This window comes from Marmota marmota, unplaced genomic scaffold (assembly GCF_001458135.2).
Source record: "Marmota marmota marmota unplaced genomic scaffold, marMar, whole genome shotgun sequence".
Taxonomy (NCBI): Eukaryota; Metazoa; Chordata; class Mammalia; order Rodentia; family Sciuridae; genus Marmota; species Marmota marmota.
Genome location: NW_026000068.1, coordinates 15,198,408 through 15,222,739, shown reverse-complemented (window position 1 = coordinate 15,222,739; position 24,332 = coordinate 15,198,408). Strand labels below are relative to the sequence as shown.

Here is a 24,332-nt window from a genome sequence, read left to right as displayed (position 1 = left end):
ATGGTCTTGATTATTTCCTTTGCTGTGAAGAAACTTTGAATTTGATGTAACCCCTCCTGTTGATTTCCGATTTTATTTCTTGTGCTGTAGGAGTCTTGTTGAGGAAGTCATCTCCTGTGCTGACATGTTGGAGTGTTAAGTCTATATTTTCTTATAGCAGTTGCAGGATTTCTGCCCCAATTCCTAGGTCTTTGATCTACTTTGAGTTGGATCAAAGGCAAGATATAGGGGTTAAATTTCATTCTACTACATATGGATTTTCAGTTTTCCCAGCACCATTTGTTTAAGAAGGCTATATTTTTTCCAGTGTATGTTATTGGCACCTTTGTCTAATATGAAGTAACTATGTTTATTTGGGTTTGTGTCTGTCTGCTGTTCTATTCCATTGGTTTTCATGCCTGTTTTCGTGCCAGTACCATGTTCTTTTTGTTACTATAGCTCTGTAGTATACTTTGAGATCTGGTATTGTGATGCCTCCTGCTTTATTCTCCTTGATAAAAATTGCTTTGGCTATTCCTGAGACTCTTTTCCAAATGAATTTCAGAATTGCACTTTCTAGTTCTGAGAAGAATGTCATTAGAGTTTTGATGGGAATTGCACTGAATCTGTATAGTGCTTTTGGTAGTATGGCCAGTTTGATAGTATTAACTCTGCCTATCCAAAAACATTTATTTTTTTGGCAGATTCATCATTGGAGTATAGGAATATGATTAATTCATGGGTGTTGATCTTGTATTCTGCTACTTTGCTGAATTCATTTATGAGTTCTATCTTTTGGTGGAGTTTTTTGATTTTCTAAATATATGATCATGTTGTCAGCATACAGTAATAATTTGAATACTCAGTGTTTTTTTTTTTTCTCTTCCAACTCATCTTCCTAACTTCTTGTCTCTTTCCCCAACTTTTAAGATTCTGTGATATTCTTATTTTTGGCAAAACCCAAGCCCTGAATTAACTGACTCTCTTGTTTCCCCAGCACCTAGTCTGCTGGTGTGACTGGAATACAAACAACAGCTCTGAGAAAGGTGGTGGAATTTTCTGGTTTCAACCCCATCTGATCTCCCACATTAACACAGAATACCCCAACTTCTCAGCCAAGTTTTTCAACCCAGTTCCTTCAAAATGCAATTCCAATCTCAAAATTTCCCTTCACTCACAACTTCTCACTGAAGCACCGTATCTGAATATGAACTTTGAGTTAGGTTCTGTTTCCAACTTATATCGGAGGAACTTGAGTCATACAGAGAGTACGTTGCACAGCCAAGATTTGAATTATTTATTCCCATGCCGGAATTGGAGCTCTGCCATTATGTTATAGACAGGGTCATGCTTAGGAGATTAAAAGACAGTTGGGTGCTAGAAGAAAACATAGGTTCAACACTCCAACATATTGGTGCAGCCACTGACTTCTTCAACAAGACCCGTACCTAAAGCTCATGAAATTAAACCAAGAATAAACAAATGGGATGATATCAAATGGAAAACTTCTTCATAGTAAGAGAAGATTAAGAGCATGAAGAGAGAATTTACAGAATGAGAGAAAATCTTTGCCAGCTACTCCTGTGACAGAATTAATATCCAGAATATATAAAGAACTCAAAAACCTCTGCATGGAAAAAAAATGTAACTCAATAAGTGGGCAAAAGAACTGAACAGATGCTTTTCAAAAGAAGAAACACAAATGACCAACAAATATATAAAAAAAGTTCAACTTCCCCAACAATCAGGGAAATGCAAATAAAAAAATACACTGAGACGAGGTAACTGCATTCAAAATGTCAATAATCAAGAATACAAATAATAATAAATGCTGGCAAGGATGTGGGAGAAAAAGTACACTTATACATTGTTGGTGGACTGCAAATTAGTACCATCACTCTGGAAAGCAGTATGGAGATTCCTCAAGACACTTGGAATAGAACCACCATATGACCTAGTTCTGTCCCTCCTTGGAATTTACCCAAAAGAACTAAAATCATGATATTATAGTGATACAGCCACATCACTGTTTATAGCAGCACAATTCACAGTCGCCAAGTTATGGAACCAGACTAGGTGCCCTTTGGCAGATGAATGAATTAAGAAAATGTGGTCTATATACAATGGAGTTTAACTCAGCCATAAAGAAGAATGAAATTATGGCATTTGCCAGTAAATAGATGAAAATGGAGAAACTCATGCTATGTGAAACAAGCCAGACTCAGGAAATTAAGGGTTGAACGTTTTCTTTTATATGCAGAAGCTAGAGCAAAATAAAGGAAGAAAGCATTGGGAGTGGGTATTAGACATTATAAGAATAGAGGGAAGATCAGTGGAGTAGAAGAAGGTGACTGAGGGGGAGGGAAGAGAAACAGAAAAGCAGAGGAAATGCAGAACGATTTGACAAAATTATGCTATATGCATGCATACATATACCACAGTGAATTCCACCTTAATGTTTATCTATAAAATACCAATTAAAAATCAATAGATAAATAAATAGAAGATCAATTGAGTGGAGGAAGGGGAATGGGGTAGAGAAGTGGGGAGAAAAGGAGGAGGCACTGGGGACTGAAATGGAGCAAGTTAAATTTCATGCCTTTATAATTATGTCAAGACAGACCCAACTAGTATGTAAAACTATAATGAACTAATAAAAGTGTAAAAAAAGGGAAGAAAAATGTGGTGATTTTATTTTTTTAAAAAGGTCAGTTGGGCTTAGTGAGATTGAGAAACTCATGTGTTAACACTTTATTCACCCAATGTCATTTTCTAAGCAACTTGAGCGAGGGAGACTCAAGAAGGAACTTGAAATTAAGTCAACAGTGTATCTGAGAAACTCAAACGGATGCCACAATGTGTCTTGTAAAGTTTGTGCAATGCTCTGACCTTAAATGAGAGCCTTATTGCATGCTTACATCTAAAAGAACTCTTTGTTTTCTACAGTTAAAGCAGAGCTAAAAAGGGCAACTGAGATGGGGGAAAAGGTGTTAGAAATTGTGCCAGAGCAATAAACGATAACACCATCTTACAAGGAAAAAAGAAATAATGGTAATAAGGAGGCAGTTTCAAAAGTTCATTAAAGTATAGTGGTTTCTCCTAATGAATGTGGGAGAAAGGACCCCAGACATCTCATAATTGCTGATAGGAGATATCATACAACACATGACAAGATTTTATACTAGTGCTCTCTGTTAGCCTGGGGAGTTTTTTGTTTGCTTGTTTTTCATACAATCCTCTCCTTCTCCACAGGTACATATGTTCCCTAGCCGAAACTAGGTAGGGAGTAAGTAAAAGTACTGAGTAAAAGCTCTCTGGGTTACACTCACATTCTCTCTAGATTGAAAACCAATGGTCATAAGCTTACTGTCAAATTGTGAATACAAGGATTTCAAAGGTCATGACCGTGCTCTAAATTATGAAGCCAACATCAAAATATATCAAAGATGCTCTTGTTCAGTAAGGACGTCTGAAGCTCAGTTTTCAATATTCCTACAAACGTGGCTAAAAAAATGAAGTATTAATAATTACACTGGGAAACTTCATTTTTCAAAAAAAAATTCTGTTGGATTATTTGAAGTATTTCTGGATAATTCTGGTTAAGGCATATCACCAGAGCTGTACCAGGTTTTCTAGATAGGATTAGCAGTCATCCCCAAAAGAAGAAATCAGGATTAGAAGTCATCCCCAAAAGAAGAAATCGAAAGCTAAAGCAAGGGGTCCCACCTGTCTCTGGTCCCCCAGTTGGCTGGGAGCAATCAAAAAGTCCTTAATCTGTGAGCTTACAAAGTCCGTATCTTGGCAGGATGCTAAGGTGGTCCCCAAGGCTTTCCAAAGAAATTTCTGAAAAACAAAAGGAGAACAACAGGAGTGTAAAGGTTAGAAAGCCAGGTTGATGAAAAGTGGAAGGAATGGAAATTGTCATCCAAAGGAAAGAAACTGGGGTGACTTAACCACTGCTTAACAGTCATGCACCTCACATGCTATCTCTTCTTGAAGGTGTTTCTTTGCCCCAGGTCTGTCTTCCACTGATGCTCTTCTGATTACTCTACACCTTGGGCACCACCATTATAATGCCTTTCACTCTCTATTAGAATTTTAAAAATATTCTTCTTTGGTTCTGTGCTCAAATTTGGGTTCTTGGCAACCAAGTGTCTTATGCATTATTTCCAATGTACAATTCCTGGTAATAAAAGAGCATTTCACATATGCTCATTGGATAAACATGTTCAATGAAAAAAGGCTTATTTCAAAATTGGCTTTGATTTGTTTTCTAAGTTTCAAATAACTTATGGCTATATCACATCAAATGAGCATCTCTTTGTGTAGAATCTCCATCTTGTCAAGTGCAGGAGAGAAAACTGGCCAGTTGCTGGTATACTTCAAGGACTTTGCAAGACTTGCAGGATTATAGCTATCATGGTCATCATTAATCAGAGGGGAATCTATAGAACAGGGAGAAAGGTTGGTAGAAACAGGTGGAGGGAAATTAATGCGTTCAGTAGAAACTGTGTAGACCAGTCTTACCTGGGACAAGAGGGGGCATAGCTATTAAAAACAGGTGGAACTGTTGTTGCACTCTCAACTACCAGATGAGAATCTGTTTAGGTACCACCCACTTCGTTCCTGGGTATCCAGGAAAAAGGCTCTCCTGTGATAATAGAATTAGAATGAGGAAAACTGTGTACAACACAGAAGTAAACAACCGACAAGGGCAAACTTTCTTGTTTGTTTTTTTTTGATACTGAGGATTTAACCCAGGGGTGCTTTACCACTGAGCTACACCCCCAGCCATTTTTATTTCATTTTTTTTCCCTTTGAGACAGGGCTTTGCTAAGTTGCTGAGACTGGCCTCAAACTTGTGATCCTCCTTTCTCAGCCTCCCAAGTCACTGGAATTACAGGTGTGTGCCATTGCGCCCTACTAGGGGCAAAGTTTTTAGGGTCTATTTAACTTCATCTTGGGGGAAGGACTGGAAGGAACCTGGGAAAGTCTTGTGCTGTGGAAAAACACTGACACGATGAAGAGAAAAGTTGCTTCTCTGCTGGTTTTGGCCAAATGTATAATATATTCCCATACTGGAATTTAGAGATAAGTCTAAAAATATCAGGAACCCAGCATTGGAAGAAAAGGTGGTAGACTTCAAAAACAGCTACAATGTTTCTGCTCTACCTCTATCCATGCCATGTCTTTTTACTATGGGTGTTGCAACCCCTCATGAAAGGATTTTGTTTTCCTGATCCTTGTGTTAATCTTGTGTTTTACCAACAGAATGTGACAAAAATGATTGTGCCACTCCTGAACCTATATCTCAAGAGACTTTGCAAAGTTTGTTGTCACCCCCATGAAGGCCCAGCCTCACCTGGCCTGCTGGACAATGAGACCACAGGAACAGAATCAACTGTCCTAACTGAGACCAGCACCTGCCAGGCAACCTCCTTGAGCCTAATTAAGATTAGAAGACCGCCCAGCTGAGCCTTGCCTAGACCCTCTCAAATTTTTCACCAACAAAATTGTGAACTGAATGGGTGGCTGTTATTTTAAGCCACTAAGAGTAGCTTCTTATACAGCAAAAGCTAACTGGTACACTCTTACTTTCCTCTTGTTCAGCATAGGGCTGAAGGCTATGTAGACATCTCATTGCTAAAATTGCTCTGCCCACCTGTACCACCATTATTCTGGAGTAATCTTACAGTAATCTTGTAAGTCTGGAAACTACTGGATGAATATATGACCTTAGGTGCACAGGGCAAACCTGTAACAAGAAGATGGAACATTGCTTACAAAATCTTTTTAATGTATCTGCAGGCTTGGTAGACCAATTTGGAGAATCAATACTCTGTACCAAATCAGAGAGTTGATCAGTGAGGGGAATTTCAAAAATCACATAGGAGAGTTGAAGGTTAATAATGAATAATTTGTAGGAAAAATACTTATTATTGGAACTGAAGAATTTTAAGAAATGTTTTTTCGGGAAAATAAAATTATGACTGATTTAGCATAATAATGACCATGATCAGCTTTTATATTAAGCACACCCTTACCTGTTCCAGGCACTTTACCAGGAACTTTCTATATGTTATCTACTGAATCCTCATGACACTACAACCCTCAGAGGTGGGGGCTGTTCCTATTTTAAAGATGAGTATGCTGAGGATCCAGAGAAATAAAACAGTTTCTCATGGGCTACATGAGGAGCAAGAAGCAGACACTGGATATGATCTGCACTTAAAATGGAAGGATGCCAATAAAGAAGAAGGACATTATGTCATTGGCAGGAAAATGATTGCAACTGGAGAACATCTTGCTAAGTGAAATAAGCCAGACTGAGAAAGTCAAGGGTCAAATGTTTTCTCTCACATGTGAACGCTATAAAGAAAAAATAGATCTTATGATAATGAAGGGTTAACAGTAAAGGAAAAGAAGGGAGAGGCAAGAGAAGAGAGAGGGGGGAAGTAATGGGGAATAAAATTGATCAAATGATATTATGTGCATGTATAAATATATTACAATGAATCCCACTATTATGCATAATTATAATGCATCAATATATTTTTTAAAAAAATAGAATGGAAGGCTACAAGGTGGAGGGTTACATAGAGGTCATTGAAGACATAGGGATGGAAAAACTGTCTTTTGAGCATTTTCTTACCTCTAAGCTTTTGTTAGTGTAGTGGATCATTTTTGGCAGCAAACCCCACAAGACTGGCATAATGGAAACCAGTACCTAAAATGACATGAAGCCACCAATGTGGGAGAGACTGCCACTCTTTCTTCCCTTCTAGAAGAGTACCCTTGACTCTTAGGCACATATCTATCTTGTCCCAGTCTTCCTTGCAGATAGGTGTGACCCTGTGAGCACATTTCAGCCAAAATTGAGGTGAAGAGAGGTAAATGGCCTTAAAAGGAGGGAACTACTTTTTCTAATCATTCCTCCCTCATTTTGATTGCAGTAAAAACAAGATGGAGCTTGAGAAGCATTTTGGACCATAAGGTACCTGCTTAGGTCCCTCAGCTGAAACACCAACCTTCTCAATGGAGGTGTTGCTGTAACTGTCCATTTGCTGATTGAAATCCCGACTCAACTGGATGGTCCAGGCCGTGTCGTTGATTTTCCATAAAGATTCTTTGAGCAGCTGTTGTTGGAAGTGGAAGTGAGAGATGAGCGTGATGGTTTTATGTGCTTTGTTGGTACTTTTTTGCTGCCTTATCTTTTAAAAGAATAAAGGTGTATTAAATGGGACCTTTTCCTATAAAATAACTGGTGACTTGAGAACTTTTCCTCTTTATTTAAAAAAGCATTTTCTGATATGTTCTGAATTCTCTTTAAGAACAAAATACACAAAATATGAAAATAACTCTACGTTAGTGCCTTCCTTATTTTTCCCTTCAACAAAAACTTCTGAATGACTCAAAGTAGAAACTAACCCAATGTGAAATTTAAGTTGAAGCTAACGTTTTTCAAATTTTGATAGACTTGGAAAAACTTCATTTTGTCAATGTGAGTTTGGCTTATTATATATCAAAAATTTAAAAAATCCATGAGAGAGATCTTTAGAATAAGAAATTAAATGCACTTAATAACCAATTAAATGCACAGGCACATCTCTGCCAACTTCCCCAGTGGTAAAGTAAATACTTCTGGATTCACCAATTGTTTGAGCCAGGGTTATATTCGGTCCTCTGAACCCTTGATATTTCATTCAACAACACATAAAAAGACATTTTTTGTTTTTGTTTTTGTCTTTTTGGAGGACAAAATCCATGAAATTTCTAAAATGTATGATTTCTCCTATATTTTTCCACTTCAAGGTTAGAAAAAGACACAATGTCAAAGCCAGTGAAAATGCTTATATGCGTTATTTTTTAATAGGAGAGCATCCAATGGGTTCCTTAAAGGAAAGAAATTAAACAGACTTAGAAGATGAGGGGAAGAAGGCACAGGCACACAGTTTTGGAAAAAGAAGACTAGACCTATACTGAAGATAGGAGGAAGACAATGAACTGCTATGAAGGCTTCCTAACAGAGAAAGAAAATTTCTTTTGTTGTTAATCTAGTTGTTAAAAGGGGTAGATGTAACTTTATCCTATGTTAATATATAATATTAGATCCACAGTGGATCTAAGCATCAGGTACATCCACAAGAAATTAATTTAAAAAATGCTATGGTTAAATGGCAGAAGATTAGTAGAGGAAAGGGAACAGAAGATGGGAGAGGGAAGGAAAAGGGGAGGTACGGGGGGGGGTGGGGCTGAACTGGAACAAGACATATTCCATGTTTTCACAATTACATCAAAATGGATTCTACTGTCATGTATAACTAAAAAGAATGAATATAAAAAAGGAGGGGTAGCTACAGTTTATTTCCTCATTCATCTTTAACAATTCACCTAGAAGCCACCCTTACCTGAAGCAGCATGAGTTCCCACAGCACACTAGCATTGTTTCCTAGAAATAAAAATTGAAGCAATAACTGCAAACAAACTTGTCTCAAATTCTCCCCCACCAGGCCCCCAGTTGATGCTGGAACTCCATTTCAGGCTTTCTTCCTGCTCTGTGATGAAATTTACTATTTTTGCAACTTTAAAGTACTTGTTAGGTGAAGAGTGCGTATTTAATCCCTTAAACAAATCTAGGTGTTTTTTTTTCCTAATTTCAGCAGTAATTACTGAAATCACTATATTTTGATACTCGAATGTGAATGAATAATGACTTTTTAGAAGAATATCAAAACAGAGTTTGTCTAGATATAAGAAAAAGGTCAGAGCAAAAGTAAGCCTTCCTGCAAAGCGTGTGCCCCACCAGGTCCTCTCACAGTATGAGCATTGGTAGAGAAATAAAACACGAGGAATTAAGGAAAAATACATAGATTGTTGTCTAACTTGCAATGCCAAGCTCAGAGTTGTAGCCTAAAATGAGCAACAACAGTTTCACACAGAGAAATGTTGCACCGTTTTTTTGTGTTCCCATCTCCTTAGTAAAGACTCTATCCAAGTACCTTCCAGAGGCTTCAGGAGCTCAGGTACTAGTGTTTTCCATAAGTCTACCAATTTGGGGTGAATTATCTCAGGCAGTATCTTCAAAAGTCCTATTGCACCAGCTCCACGTAACGAACCTAGACTGGCAAGCACAGATATTACCTGAAGGATGAAAGAGATAAGTATTCATCAATTTTAGAGGTATTTAAAAGGTTCACCTACCTTTTCCTTTTTTTTTTTTGTTCCAGATTCTCTTGATTCCTAAATTGGATAGTCACTTAACAAATCATCACAGTCCTTTCTTATTCTACAGCAAAGATAATATTTAGACAATCCTCCCATTTTTTCCCCCTGATGATAATAAAGATGAAAAAAATACATGGAAGCCACACACACACACACACATACACACACACACAAATAAATAAATAAAAAGGAAGAAGAAAAGATAAATGGAAAGAATTAATACTCAGATCTATCTATTTATTAAATAAATGAATGCATATGGAAACATGCTTGAGTAAATGATACATATGTGGCCAAAAAGATAGAAGGGAAGTCCATACAAATGGTGTGGGATTTGTTTGATGGTACTTCTGGATGAGATTCAGTCTATGAGTATTATAAAGTCATAAAGTTTGAAAAACATTTCAAAGTGAGGAAACAATCTTGCCAGTAGTTGCATATACCACATGTCTTTAGTATAGTAGAAATTTTGTTACTGAGATCATGTTAGTGTTTTTTTTTTTTTTTTTTTTTTTTTTTTTTTTTTNGGGTTTTTTTTTTTTTTTTTTTTTTTTTTGAGTATGTATGTAATTTGTTGTTGGGAAAGTGTCTCACTATGTTTGCCAAGGCTGGCTTTGAGCTTGCGATCCATCTTCCTGCCTCAACTTCATGAATAGCTGAAATTATAGGTATGTACCACCATGCCCAATGTTTACGCAATTTTTATTAGCATTGTATTTTGAACTGAATTATCCACAGCAACTGAAATTCGTCTTTTTAACTCACTTACCAGAAGTCTGGCCAGTAGCTGCTGTGGTGAAGGAAGGTTCACTAGAAAGAGAAAGTAATTTTCAATCATCACTGTAGGGGCCAGAGAAATTCAGACTGGGGTTGGGTGGAAGATCAGAGCACAGAAGACTTTCTGGAAATGAGTCTCTCCTAATAGCAAAACTTGGCTTTGTTTCTGAATGTACGAACCAGCTCCTGTAGAGAGGACGAGTGCCGATGACTCCTTCATATTATACTTCTTCCTCTCTTCTGCCATGATCAGAATTCGGATGATGTTGAACAGGTAGTCCAGGGTTCCTGTGTATTCTTCAGGCACCACAAAAGTCAGGATTCTTGGCCATAGGACCTGTGGAACACACAGAGCAAGATGATATGATCACTTATTCTTTTCTATGACTTCTTCCTAAGCCTCACTGAGGTTTCCTTCTGATTCAGAAACTTTCATTGTTTAAAATCTTGTGGTTCAGGACAGGTCAAAATGAAATAAGTTAGGTAAAATCCCTTTTATTTTCAAGTGCTAGTTGTAGTAAGTGTTGCTCAATGGTTCTTCCTGGAATTTGGGGCAAGACAATTCCTCATTGTCAGGGATGGTTGCAGGTACCACAGGAAGTCTAATGTCCTAGGGTCCCCTTCACCAAGTTCCTGTCATCAGTGTGACAACTGAAAATGCTCCACATATTTCCCCAGGCTGCTCCAACTAAGAACCACTGGGAGAGGATAGGATATTCTTAGTGTTCCAGGCTCTCATCTTTCTGCTCTGAAGGTCTAGAATTGCTATAGTTTGTATAAATACTGTGTTTCATGCCCCATTCCCCTACCCAGGAAATCTCTCTTGTCATAATGGAGACCTTGGTGTCAACTTGGACTCTGCTTTCTTCCTTGTCGTCTGCATTTTATCACCAAGTTGTCATTTTCATTGTAAAATCTTTCATGCCCTTCTATGTTTCATTCCTACTGTTACAATGCTGCCGCAGTTCCAATTCCTACAGTTACAATGCTGTGAGTTGTGGCTGGTCTGTCACAAAGTCTCTTTGCTTAGACTACCTGTATCTTGGTCCATTAGTTTCCTATAACTATTATTTGCAGTGCTTAGGCTTTTGATTAAAATTTTCATTGGTTTGTTAAACAAAACACAAGGTAGGAGTTTGGCTTTCCAGGACCTTTAGAGTCTGGGACAGCCTTTATTTGTGGAGTCAAAAGTTTCAATCTTAGGATGCATTAGAAATATTGGAATGGATTTGATTGCAGACTCATGGGCTCCATGTTCAGATTTACTGATTCAGCACATCTGGCATGTGGCCAGGATCTGCATTTTAAATGAATGTCCCAGATAACTCAAACCACGCACCAACATACATGAAGCCTATGATCCACTTAAATCGGGTGGTCTGTTAATTGTCTCCTTGGATGGGCTATGTACTTCTGGCCATGAACATTCTTTCTCAGGCTATTTTGCTTAAGGAAAATGTTGATTCCAAGACTCCTCCCCCTAGGTGCAGATTAATTGGGTATTTGGTAAGGCTTCAGCATGGGTGACTTAACATCTTCCCAGATGAATCAGGAAAGTTTAGTGTCTATTGCATCATAGCTCCCATTCACTACTCAATACTATTTCTAGGTAGGTTTGGGGAGAAGAGAATATATACGCGTTTATAAAACTATGCTGCACTATTCAGATATATGTAGCTATTATTAGTTACCTTAATTATTAAATTGATTTATTCCACTTCTGATTTTTGAGGAAACTCTATGTGCTGAACATAACAATGTACATCCTCTAGTCAAAGCATCAAAAAGCTGATGACACAAACCCCTGTCTTTCATCCTGAGAGGGCAGAGCTTTGGGCAGGTGGTTGAAGTAACTAGCTGTTGACGAAGGAACACTTACCTGGGGCATTCCAAAGACGAGTGGATCCAGGTTTCTAAGGACCTTGAGACTTGTTTCTTGAACAGATTTCTCCCCAATTTCTTCCTCGTGGGAATTAGATTTCACTGTTTTTTCCTTTAATAAAGATGAAACAGGTGACAATAAGCCCTAATGTTGGTCCTTCTAACCTTATGTAGATGTGTTTTCAGTTTCTAGAATGGGGATGTTGTCACTCAAGGAGCTCTGGATTCTGGTGATATTGTCTCCAACATCTAATCCCTATTTGAAAGGGCCCCTTGGAGGAATGGGTTGGAAAATACACCCCTGGATAAAATAGAAAAGTAAAAATTGTGAGGATCTTTGAGCAGAGGATATCCCCACCCCCAATCAGTTCTTTTTCATTTTCTCTGGGGCAAAAATTTTTAAAGCACTGCTTCCTAGTGGAGTAGATTGCAATTTCAGTTGTGATTTCTTCCTAAAATTGCTGATATATCTCAATTTTTTTTTTTGTACCAGGGATTGAACTCAGGAGCACTTAACCACTGAGCCACATTCCCAGCCTTTTTTATTTTTTTATTTTGAGGCAGGGTCTTGCTAAGTTGCTTAGGGCCTTGTTAAGTTGCTGAGGCTGGCTTTGAACTTGTGATTCTCCTGCCTCAGTTTCCAGAGACACTGGGATAACAGGTGTATGCCACTTTGCCTTGACTTACACACAATTTTCATCTACAGAAAGTTGAGCCCTGTTGTTATGGTCTGAATGGTTGTGTTTCCCCAAAATTCATGTGTTGAAATCTTAATGCTCATGGTGATGGTATTAGGAGGAGTGGCACTTGGAAGGTGATTAGGTCATGAGGGCAGAGGCTTTGTGTTTGAAATTGATGGTCATGTGAAAGGAATCTTGGTGGGCTAGGTGGCTGTCCTATGTGTGGACATAGGGATAAGGCACCGTCTGTGAAGAAGCAAGCCCTCACCAGACATTGAATCTTGGATTTCTCATCATGCAGAACTGTGAGGAATAAAGGTTCACAAGCCACACAGTCTATGTCATTTTTGCATTAGCTGACCAAATGGACTAAAACATTAGTGCATTTAGTATCAGTGTCTCTTGTTTTCTTAAAAACAGTACACTCTCTCTGTGCCTCTCCACACCAACCCCATTCTCAAAATTAAGGATGCTGGTTGTCTCCTCAGAGAAAACTGTGATTTAACCTTCCTTTTACTTGTTGACAGGAGTGAAAGGGAGCTGAGAATCCAGAGGCCAATAAAAATTACCGAAAAATCACAATGAAATATAACTTTGAAATCAGTTATTTAATAGAGCCCAGTAATTTTTTTAAATCCCAGGTTTCAGTGTGACACTCAAAACTGAAGACCCCTCATACCAGTTTCTTGTTAGACTTTGCAAACTGGGAGAAGACATAATCAATCAAGGGCCATCCTTCCCGGTCTTCAATGTAGCACTTATCACACATGGTTTGGATGAGAAGAAGGGTGGATTTCCTCACCTAGAGTAGGAACAAGGCAATAGCAATACTTTAGTATGTTTAGAAGAATGGAGATGTACCTTATCTTATAACCATTGTGAGTCATTCAAAGGTGGGAACCTTTTCAAAAGAGAATATAAAATGAGCTATATTTACAATAAATAAATGGAGTAGGAAACAATCTACAGAGTCACTGGAAATGCTCTCTTCAACCTAAATATTTTTCCCCAGATCCCAAAGACATATCCTTTATTGTAAAATGTTGGAAACTTGGGGCTGAAACACTGCCTCACTTTAAATATACTCAATGAAGAGTATTGTAGATTGAATTACAGGTCCTCAATTGTTTATTCACAATTCTAAAATCCAAAGAACCCTGAAAACTGGAATTTTGTTTTTTAAAATCATTTAGTGGCAAAATCCATATTAATCTCTTTTAAAGCTGTTTGTAGTCTTATGCGTAGTGTGGATATGTGTACATTGTATTGCAGAAATACCCATCGATTTAGATTTTGGGTTGCTATTACAATAATATCTTTCTATAATCTAAAAAATTGTGAATTCTGAAATATATCTAGCCTTTAGAATTAGAGGGAGATATTATAAATTTGCGTTATAATATTTTTAGCAATATTTGGTTTAAATTCATTTATTTGATTGCTTCCCTGGAGGACAGAAACCTGAAGACCCAATCCTTGAGTGAATGGGTAATTTATTGCAGGGTGGGAAGTAAAAACTAATTTTTAACAGAAAAGCAGGGCTGCTTGATGGTCAAAGTATGAAGACACAGAATTACTCTCCATAGCAAAGCAAAAAAGATCCATCTTCTTTTTTTATTTGCCTAGGGAGCTGGCCTTTGAATGTATCCATACTTTTTTATTCTATTCCAAACTACTTTCATAGTTCTTCTATTGGCTTCATTCATTACTGGAACACACACGCGCGCGCACACACACACACACACATATATAAATATATAAATAAATGTATATGTATACATAATGGAGTGATATATATTTTTGCATGTTCATATTTTACTCCTTTATTATGTATTGCAAAGTTTTTGTTATTTTAAATAACAAAATATCCATTGAAGTCCAAAGCCTTTTAGAAGGTTTTTCTCCTCTTCTTTCTCCCCTTCTGCAAAGAGTTTGTTCTCAAGGTGTAGGTTTCATACAAAGACTACAATAACTGCTAATTTTCTTGATTTCTCCTAGCATAAGTTCTATATTTTCTGACTTTACTACTTTAATCAAATAATCAGGAAATATTGAGCAATCTATGGTGTGCAAGACTTGTTCTCAGTGCTCTCTGGATGGAAAAGAGGATATATAAGCTAAGAACAAGATTCAGGGTTTTTTTGGGGGGAGGGAGGGGGAAACACATTATCTTTATAATTAACATTTATTTTTAAATATCTGAAGAGCATTGACAAAGTGCTGCTCTGGGTGAGAGTCCATTGAAAGGACTCTTAGGGTTTTACCTTCATGGAGTTTATCTTTTTGGGATTGAGTTATTTTAAAAATGAAATTGATCATTGATCTCTTCTTAAAGCAGTCTCACAGTTGATTCTTTAAAAATTAGTGTTATTTCATCTATTCCTATAACTACCAATAACAAAGTAAAAGTTTCTATTAATTCTCTTACTTTTGTATTGGGGTCACCCATGACAACTTTGACTGTTCTTTCAATTGAAATGATGTGATCCCTCAACCTGGGTTCTGGAAGAAAAAGAAAGATTGTGAGGTCAGATCCAGTAGGAGTACAGTGTTTTTACGGTTGGTGAAAACCTACTAGAATTATGGTACATGATTGTCTTTTGTCTTTAACATGTTATTCAATTATTTCCTACCCTTTTCTTTCCTAACTCTTTAAGGAGTCTGTGTCTTTCTTTACTTCCTACGACATTTGTTTCATCTTGTTTGAAGTGTTCGCTTCCATCAGGGATTCAATATGTCATTCCTGGTGGATCAGCTCTGAATTTTGTAAGACTACATTATGTTTTCTAATATGCTGATTCTTTAGTATAGTGCTAACTGTAATTTTTAAAAAAAAAATCTATATTATGTTGTGCAAAAAATGAATTCTCATTTTATTGAATCACAGGTATCATCAATTTTATGATGCACTGTTATTTTATATTGCACCAAAAAAAAGAAAAAAAATAGTGGTTAACTAAAGATGTTTTAAAATGAAAGACTCGTTCAATATTATGAAAATACTGAATGCTTTTTGGAATTAATGAAATGTGGTAATTCATTAAATTACTCTCTATTTTAAATGTACTAACATGTAGGGAATTGTACATTCCTCCTGCCTACCTGCTGTTTGTAATTGATTTTCTTAATCTACTTGCTGGAGCTTCTAAAATTGAAATTTGATTTGAAAAATCTACTCATCTATTTCAACAGAATGTATCCAAAGTATCATGAAAGAAGAGAGGCAACTGAAAATGTCTGTTTAAAAGTAATGGACTGCTTAAGACTGAGAAGGCAGAGTTTAATGTGCATATGATGTTTTACAGATAACTTAAGATAGAATTAATGGGATGCATAGGCATTAGTTTGCTTCTTGGTATGAAATAAACCACTCTGTATTGTCCCTAATGCTTACCCTCAGCACTGATGACTGATTTTAACAAAGTCAAGACTCCTATTCGAATAACTTCATTGTTACTTCTTATCTGTTCATCAAAAAATTCCATCAGGTCTGCTGCATTGGAATGGGCTGCAGGTTTAAGAAATACTGGGGTCATAAGAACTCATTTTCATCTCAGGTAAATGCTTCTGCATGGGAAGAAGTGAATTTTATCATGAGGATTGTCAAAGTCACTCTTCAGTTTGTAATTTGATTATATGATGTCCATGCTTCGTATTTCAGAATTACTTAAGCAGTTTGGTTACTAAGAACTTTCTATATCTAGTGGGTTCACTTATGTTAATACCTGTGAACATGGCCTTATTTGGAAATTAAGATCTTTGCAGATATAATCAAGTTAATAGAGGGTCCTTAGAGTGGGTCCTGGTTCAACATGACTGGTGTCCTTAGAAGAAGAGGAGAAGAGACACAGTTTTGGCCAGACGGAGGTATGGAAATGGAGGCAGACGGGAGTGATGTTTTGCCAGATGTGAAGCTAGAGGACTGCAGGCATTGAAGCAGGCCAAGTTGAGGAAATGCCTGGCTGGAGGAGAGCAGTTTGTTTCAGAAATTGTCAGAGATGAAATAAATTAGTTAATTAGGCCGAGGAGGAATGTATAGAGACAGAGGGGTTTGTCACAAGAGAAGTAGAACATAATAGAAAGGTATACAATGAAGTCAGTGTGGTGACATTTTGGATGGAGACTGGAGATGTGGGAGGCTTTAGACGGATGCTGCGCTTCATCCCCAGGAGCTGAGCTGGTGCAGAGTTTTGCATCCTGATCTGGGGACTTGACTTCTTCTGTGGCAGTCATTCCAACCAGGTGATGAAGGGGCTATGACGGTGCCATAAGAGCAAGAAGAAAAAGGAGAGTGAGGAGGTAGAGAAAGATTGAGGGCTAAAGAGGCTTGAACACAATGGGATGGCCAAAGGTGAAAAGGGGTGACTTTGGACTTGACAGTTTCTCATCATCTGAAATACCAAGAAAAAAATAGCCAATTTCCTATTCTTAGGGTTAGCAACTCTTCCTAGTTTCCCAGGGACTTCTATGGACTGAGAGCTGAAAATTCTCTATTCCCAGAACCCTGCCACCTTACCTATACCATCCCTCCTGGAAGCTTACGGGAGAGGGGCAGGCATAGAACTGTGAGCTGAAGAAACATTTTGTGTGTGTTATATGTGGTGATAACTAAAGTGACAATTTGCACACCCTCTTACCATTGTTGTTTTGGTCACCTGGGGACATTTTTTTTTAATGCCCTCAGGATGCAGGATCCTACCTAGAATGAGGAAACAGTTTGAAGCTTCAACTTCATTTTCCTTTGCAGAAGGCTCTGGAATTCTGCAGAACTGAATGGGGAGGAAAAAAAATCAGGTGATAGAAGTGAAAAACAGAAAACCAGTTAAAAGCAAACAGAGTTGACAGCAGGGTCATCTTACCTGGTGAAGTAAATTGATAAAGATGGATTTTCTCAAGTTTCTGGGAAGGACAATGTCATACACGACTGCTGCAGCCAGTGTCTCTTTTATACTCTAAAATGGAAGCGCTCACAGGTTAGGCGGAATCCACCAGAGATGCAGAGACCCAGGACGTGGAATGCAAATAGGTAAAATTTATGAGGAGAACAACCCCATAACCTTCCCACAGTTACAGGTTTTCTTCAATGATTCAGGCTCCCTTCACCTTGTTCAGTGCCTCAGTATTTTGGAATGAAATTTTTCAGTCCCTTCGCGGAGTTACCATCACTAGCTAAGACAACCTATCTCCACCTCCCATTTACCAAGTATTTAAGTTCAGCTGCCAAACAGGTCTTTAAGTTCCATAGGTCCTTTGAGACTCAATGTCCTCAGAAAGGTTGGAGATTGATTCTGATTCAGTTCCTTTAAGGTGTGGCTCTTACCTGAGTGATGTGGAAATCAATCTCTTGGTCTTTATACTGGTTCAGGAGCCAGTGTACCTGGTTTAGGGCAAATTCACAGAAGTCTTCTCGGTGTAGCAGCAGGCTCACAGTGGGGCCATGGACCTTTACTATGGCCAAAATCTGTAGAAGCAGCAAAATATACCATTTCTAATACATGATTATAGTATTTATATATTTACTGGGTATAAGGAGCTTTAGGGGATCCCAATAATTTTTACTTGATGCTTTCAGGCAAGAAGAGGTTCTGTAAAAATCTTTTAAAAGATGCTCTGGTGAAGGCCACTGCATGAGGCAGAGCAGTATTTATATTTGCATCTGTATCTACATTGATACTCATTGTAATACTTGACCTTCTTCCTTTTTGTTGAATCTCTAAGTCACTTTCTTTTATATATTAATAAATTGAAAATTTCCTTCTTTTAAGAAATATTTAGTGACTGCATATCACCTTGATCCATTACTGTTAGCTCCACCCAGTTCCCCCTCTCTTTCCCTGTCTTGGGATAAAACATTTTGAAGAAGTTTGATACATGTGCTATCTTCACTTCCCACCTCCCATTCACTTCTCCACTATGATTTCCTCTCCACTTGACAATGAAAATGAACAACTTACACAGTACAACCTATAAATGTAATAAATTTTGATTATAAAAATTTAGATATCACAAATATTTGGAAAAAGAAAACAGTAGCCACAACAGCCATATATGACATGGTTTGGCATATATTATTTTTAATTTTTTTTAAAAAAAATTTTGTTTCTTTTTAGTTATGCATGACAGTAGAATTCATTTTGATAAAACTATGCAAGCATGGAATAATCTTATTCTAATTAGGACCCTATTCTTGAGGATGCACACTATGGTGGAATTCAATATGCTATATTCATATATGTACATAGGAAAATTATTATGGATTTGTTCCACTATCTTTCCTTTTCTATTCCCCCATCCCTTCCCTTCATTCACCTTTGTCTAATCCAATGAACTTCTTTAATTCCCCTCCCCTGCCTCCTTTGTTATGAGTTAGCATCCAAATATTAGAGAGAATGTTCAACCTTTGGTTTTTTGGTGTTGGCTTATTTGACCTCTCATGATAGTCTCCAGTTCCATCCATTTACTGGCAAATGCCATAATTTCATTCTTATTTATGGATGAGTGATATTCCCACTGCGTATAAATACCACATTTTCTTTATCCATTCACCTGTTTAAGGGCACCTAGGTTGTTTCCATAGCTTAGCAAATATGAATTGAGTTGTTATCAACATTAATGTAGCTGTGCCACTGTCGTATGCTGATTTTAAATCCTTTGGATATATACTAAGAATTAGAATACCTGGATCAAATGGTGTTTCCACTTCTAGTGTTTTGAGGAATTGCCATACTGCTTTCCAGAGTAGTTGCACCAATTTGCAGTCTCACCAAAATTTTTTTTTAGTGTACATTTTCCCCAACATCCTTGTCAATGTTTATTGTTATTTGTTTTCTTAATAATGGCCATTCTGAATGGAGTGTGATGAAATATCAGTGTAGTTTTAATTTGCATTTCTCTAATTGCTATGTGTGTTGAATATTTTTTTCATATATTAGTTGACCATTTGTATTTCTTCTTCTGTGAAGTGTCTGTTCCATTCCTTAGCCCATTTATTGATTTTTTTCTTTTTTGGTTTTTTTTTGAGCTCTTTATATATCCTGGAAATTCATGTCCTATCTGACGTGCAGATGACAAAGATTTTCTCCCATTCTGTAGGCCCTCTTTTCACATTCTTGATTGGTTTCTTTACTGTGAAGAAGCTTTTTGGTTTGATGAATTCCAGTTTATTGATTGTTAACTTTATTCCTTGTGATTTAGGAGTCATTGAGAAAGTCATTTCCTAATCCAACATAGTGAAGAGTTGGCCCTACATTTTTTTTTTGCAGTATTTGCAGGGTTTCTGGTGTAATTTCTAGGTCTTTGATCCACTTTGAGTTTCATGCAAGGTGAGAGATAGGGGCTAAAATTTCATTTTGCCTCATGTGGATTTCCAGTTTTTGCAGCACCATTTGTTGAGGAGGCTATTGTTTCTCCAATATATGTTTTTGGTACCTTTGTCTAGTATGAAGTAATTGGGTTTTTGTGGGTTTGTCTCTGTGCCTTCCATTCTGTTCCATTGATCTTCTTGTCTGTTTTGGTGTCAGTATCAGGCTGTTGTTGTTATAGTTCTGTAGCATAATTTGAGGTCTGGTATTGTGATGCCTTCTGCTTCACTTTTCTCCCTCAGGATTGCTTTGACCATTATTGGCCTCTTATTTTTTCAGTTGAATTTCATGACCATTTTTTCTATATCTATAAAGAATGTCATTGGAATTTTTATGGGAATTGCATTGAATCTGTATAGTGCTTTCAGTATATGGTCGTTTTGACAGTATTGATTCTGTCTATCCAAGAACATGGGAGGTCTTTCCATCTTCTAAGGTCTTCCTAAATTTCTTTCTTTAGTGTTCTGTTGTTTTCATTGCAGAGGTCCTTTACTCCTTTTGATAGATTCCCCAATATTTTATTTTTTGAGGCTATTGTGAATGGGATAGTTTTCCTAATTTCTCTTTCAGTGGATTCATCACTGATGTATAGTAGTGCATTTGATATCTGGGTGTTGATTTTATATCTTGTTACTTTGCTAAATTCATTTATTAGTTCCAGAAGTTTTGAGTGGAATATTTTGTATTTTATAAATATAGGATCATGCTGTTGACAAATAATGACAGTTGGAGTTCTTCTTTTCCTATTCACACTCCTTTAATTACTTTTATCTGTCTAATTGCTCTGGCTAGAGTTTCAAGACTATGTTGAATAGAAGTAGTGAAAGAGGGCATCCCTGTCTTGCTCCTGTTTTTAGAGAGAATGCTTTCATTTTGTCTCTGGTTAGAATGATGTGGGACTTGGGTTATTTCTTCTATCCCTATTTTTTCTAGTGTTTTAAACATGAATGGATGCTGTATTTTGTCACATGCTCTTTCTGCACCTATTGAGATAACACATGATTCTTTTCTTGAAGCCTATTCATGTGATGGATTCCATTAATTGATTGCTGTATGAACCAACCCTGCATCCCTGGGATGAAACCAGTTGATTATGGTGCACTATCTTTTAAATGTGTTTTTGTATGAGATTTGTCAGGATTTTATTAGGAATTTTTGCATCTATGTTCATTAAGGATATTGGTCTGAAGTTTTCTTTCCTTGATGTGTCTTTGTCTAGTTTAATATGCTTTTTAAAAATTTTTACCTATTCTTTCCTTTTTTATGTATTTTAATTAAAATGCCCTACACCATTTTTTCAATTTTTATTATAAATGTTAACTCCTATTAATTGTACAAATCAATGGATTTCACTGTGACATTTCCATAGATACACATATGGCATTTAATCATATCCCGCTTCCCCACTACTCCTTCTTCCTTCCCCATCCTCTCCAGTCCTTGATAGTTCCTCTTCTACTTTCAGGTCATATTTTCTTTCTTTCTTTTCTTCTTCTTCTTCTTCTTTTAATTTTCCACATATACTGAAAACATGCTACTTGTCTTTCTGTGTCTGGTTTATTTCATTTAGCATGATGACCTCCAGTTCCATCCATTTTCCTGCAAATGAAATGATTTCATTCTTTAGGACTGAACAACATTCTATCATAAATGTTTATTACATTTAAAAAAATTCATTCACCTTTAATGAGCACCTAGGCTGGGTATGAAATGTTAATATTGTAAACAGTGCCACAATAAAGATAGGTATGCAGGTATCTCTTAAGTGTGCTGATTTCATTTTGGGGGGTGTATACCCTGGAGTGGTATAGCTGAATTGTATGGTAGTTGTAGTTTTAGTTTTTGTGAGAAACCTCTGTACCTTTTTTCCCATAGTGGTTATATACTTTATCTAAGGATTCCTTTTTCTCCATATTATTTCCAGCATTTTTTTTTCTTTCGATAATAGCCTTGCTGACTGGGGTGAGGTGGACCCTCAGTGTAGTTTTGATTTGCATTTCCCTGATGGCTAAAGATGTTAAGCATTTTCCCCCATATTATTATTGTCTATTTGTACTTCTTTTGAGAAGTGTCTGTTCAGACTGCTTTTAAACTGGATTAGAGTTCTTTTGATGTTTTTTGTCCTTTGTGTATTCTGGATATTAACTCTCCATCAGATAAATAACAAACGAAGGTTCTCTCCTACTCTGTAGTCTGTCTCTTCACTCTGTTGATTGTTTCCTTTGCTGTGCGGAACCTTTTTAATTTGATGTAATTGCATTTGTCAATTCTTGCCTTTATTTCCTGAACTATTTCTTGAGTTCAAGTCAGGAAATTGTTGCCTGTGCTTGTATCTTAAGGTGTTTTTCCTATGCTTTCCTCTAGTGGCCTTGCAGTTTCAGATCTTATGTTAGGTTTTTGATCCATTTTCATTAATTTTTGTACAGGATGAGAAATGGGGATCTAGTTTCAACCTACTAAGGATGGATATTCACTTTCCCCAACATCACTTGTTGAAGAGGCTATCTTTTTTCCAACACAAGGTTTGGACATCTTTGTCAAGAATCATATTGCTGTATATGTGAGAGTTTATTTCTGGGTTGTCCATTTTATTCCATTGGCTGTGCCTATTTTTATGCCAATTCCATGCTGTTTTTGTTACTATGGCTCTGCAGTATATTTTGAAATCCAGGAATTGTGATGCTTTCAGCCTTATTCTTTTTTTTTTTTTTTTTTTTTTGCTAAGGATTGCTTTGGCTATTTGGGATCTGTTGTGATTCCAAATAAACTTTAGAATTTTTTTTTTTTTTTAGTTTTGTGAATAATGACATTGATATTTTAATGAGTGTTTCATTGAATCTGTAGATTACTTTGGTAGTATGGCCACTGTAGCAATGTTATTTCTCCTAATCCATAATCATGGGAGGTCTTTCCATCTTCTAATGCCTACTTTGATTTCTTTCTTCAGTGTTTTACCATTTTCACTGCAGAAATTTTTCACTTCCTTGGATAGGTTTACTCCTAGGTACTTTATGTTTTTGAGGCATTCCGAATGATATTGACTTCCTGATTTCTTTCTCAGAGGTTTCATTGTGAAACAGCATTCTTTTTTGTTTTTTAATCTTTCACTTCTATTTATTTTTTGATTTTCCCCAATTTCCTTAAGCTGTTTAGCTTCTTTTTTAAATTTATTTTTAAAATTTTAATTTGTTATATATACAATTCTTAACTAACTATATAGTTCTATAGTCTACTATTTCTAGCTAATATTATATGATAATTTTTTTTTGTTTGGGCTGAATTTTGTTGCAAGCAGACCAGCTCAAAACAATGACCATTTATTCTATTCAAGACAAGATCAAGCTGGGCATGGTAGTGCATGACTATAATTCCAGCAATTGGAAGGCTAAGGCAAGAGGATTGCAAATTTAGAGCCATCCTCAGCAACAATGAGACCCTAAGTAACTTAATGAGATCCCATCTATAAATAAATAAATAAATAAATAAATAAATAAATAGGCTGGGGATGTGGCTCAGTGGTTAATTTCCCCTGGGTTCAATCCTGTATACAAAAGATTGCATCAGGTAGGTGGTGGCTCTTCTACCAAGCATTTCTATACAACAGGTACTTTTCAAGACTTTTCTTGATTGAGCACTCTAATGATGGACTCTGTAGAACTTTATTCTTCTTAAAAATTTTTCTTTCTTTGTTTCTAAGATTTCAACTTATTTTGTTCTCCTACTCCTCCAGTACAATCCTCAAATTCCTGTCATGAGTCCTTCCTTTGCTTTCCCGCAGAACTCTATTTTTTGGCACTTTCCACTCTCCATATTTTCCTTGTATAGCTCTATCTGAAACAATGACACTAATATCTATGCAACCAGTTTTTGTTTTTCCTTTTTAACTCCAACCTGAATATCCCCTAACTTACTAATATCTCCACTTCAATGAACCAGAGACATTCAAGTTGGAATGTCTACATTAATCCATGTTGTACTGTCCCAGATTTGTTCTTCCACCCATTTCCTTTATCTAAATTCATGGCACCAAGACCACTGATCCCAGAAATCTAGGAAACACACTAGGTGTCTTCTTCAGAGTCTGACTTCATTCATCAAGACCACCGACACTACATTAATTGATCCTTTTACCATGTATGACCTTGCCTTAATTCATCCCTATTCTGAATCTGTCTTTAACACTGACATTACAAAGTGTCAGCCCATGCTTTTGGGGCGATGCAGAGCGGCTGATGGCGGCCTCTGCAATGGTGTCCGGGTGTCGGGCAGAGGTGGCCGCAGCGCAAGAATTTAACGCTCTCAGAAGTATACTGTGGAACCAAAGAAGGCAAAACCACCAAGGGTCATCTGAAATTGTGCTTGGCTCACTGATAATCCCCGGACAAAATTAGAGATCACTACTCAAGCATAAGCTGACCCCCCCCCCCCC

General features: G+C 37.0%; 2 protein-coding genes across 2 annotated transcripts in view; one reads left to right on the top strand and one right to left on the bottom strand.

The window, feature by feature from the left end:
- Positions 1-24,332, bottom strand: part of Mroh2b (maestro heat like repeat family member 2B) — a 71,404-nt gene that overhangs the window by 36,102 nt on the left and 10,970 nt on the right. The window contains exons 7-19 of the mRNA XM_015490407.2: positions 17,863-18,003; positions 17,402-17,494; positions 17,242-17,311; positions 15,937-16,050; positions 14,971-15,044; positions 13,222-13,344; positions 11,861-11,974; positions 10,162-10,318; positions 9,974-10,014; positions 8,979-9,120; positions 8,388-8,428; positions 7,008-7,115; positions 3,706-3,822 (exon numbers count right to left, since the gene is read on the bottom strand). Coding sequence (XP_015345893.1) covers positions 3,706-3,822; positions 7,008-7,115; positions 8,388-8,428; positions 8,979-9,120; positions 9,974-10,014; positions 10,162-10,318; positions 11,861-11,974; positions 13,222-13,344; positions 14,971-15,044; positions 15,937-16,050; positions 17,242-17,311; positions 17,402-17,494; positions 17,863-18,003 — 1,335 coding nt within the window. The remainder of the gene's footprint in view (positions 1-3,705; positions 3,823-7,007; positions 7,116-8,387; positions 8,429-8,978; positions 9,121-9,973; positions 10,015-10,161; positions 10,319-11,860; positions 11,975-13,221; positions 13,345-14,970; positions 15,045-15,936; positions 16,051-17,241; positions 17,312-17,401; positions 17,495-17,862; positions 18,004-24,332) is intronic.
- Positions 24,109-24,332, top strand: part of LOC107146397 (small integral membrane protein 15-like) — a 2,158-nt gene continuing 1,934 nt past the window's right edge. Inside the window, exon 1 of the mRNA XM_048814029.1 lies at positions 24,109-24,230. The gene's annotated coding sequence lies outside the window, so the exon portion shown is untranslated. The remainder of the gene's footprint in view (positions 24,231-24,332) is intronic.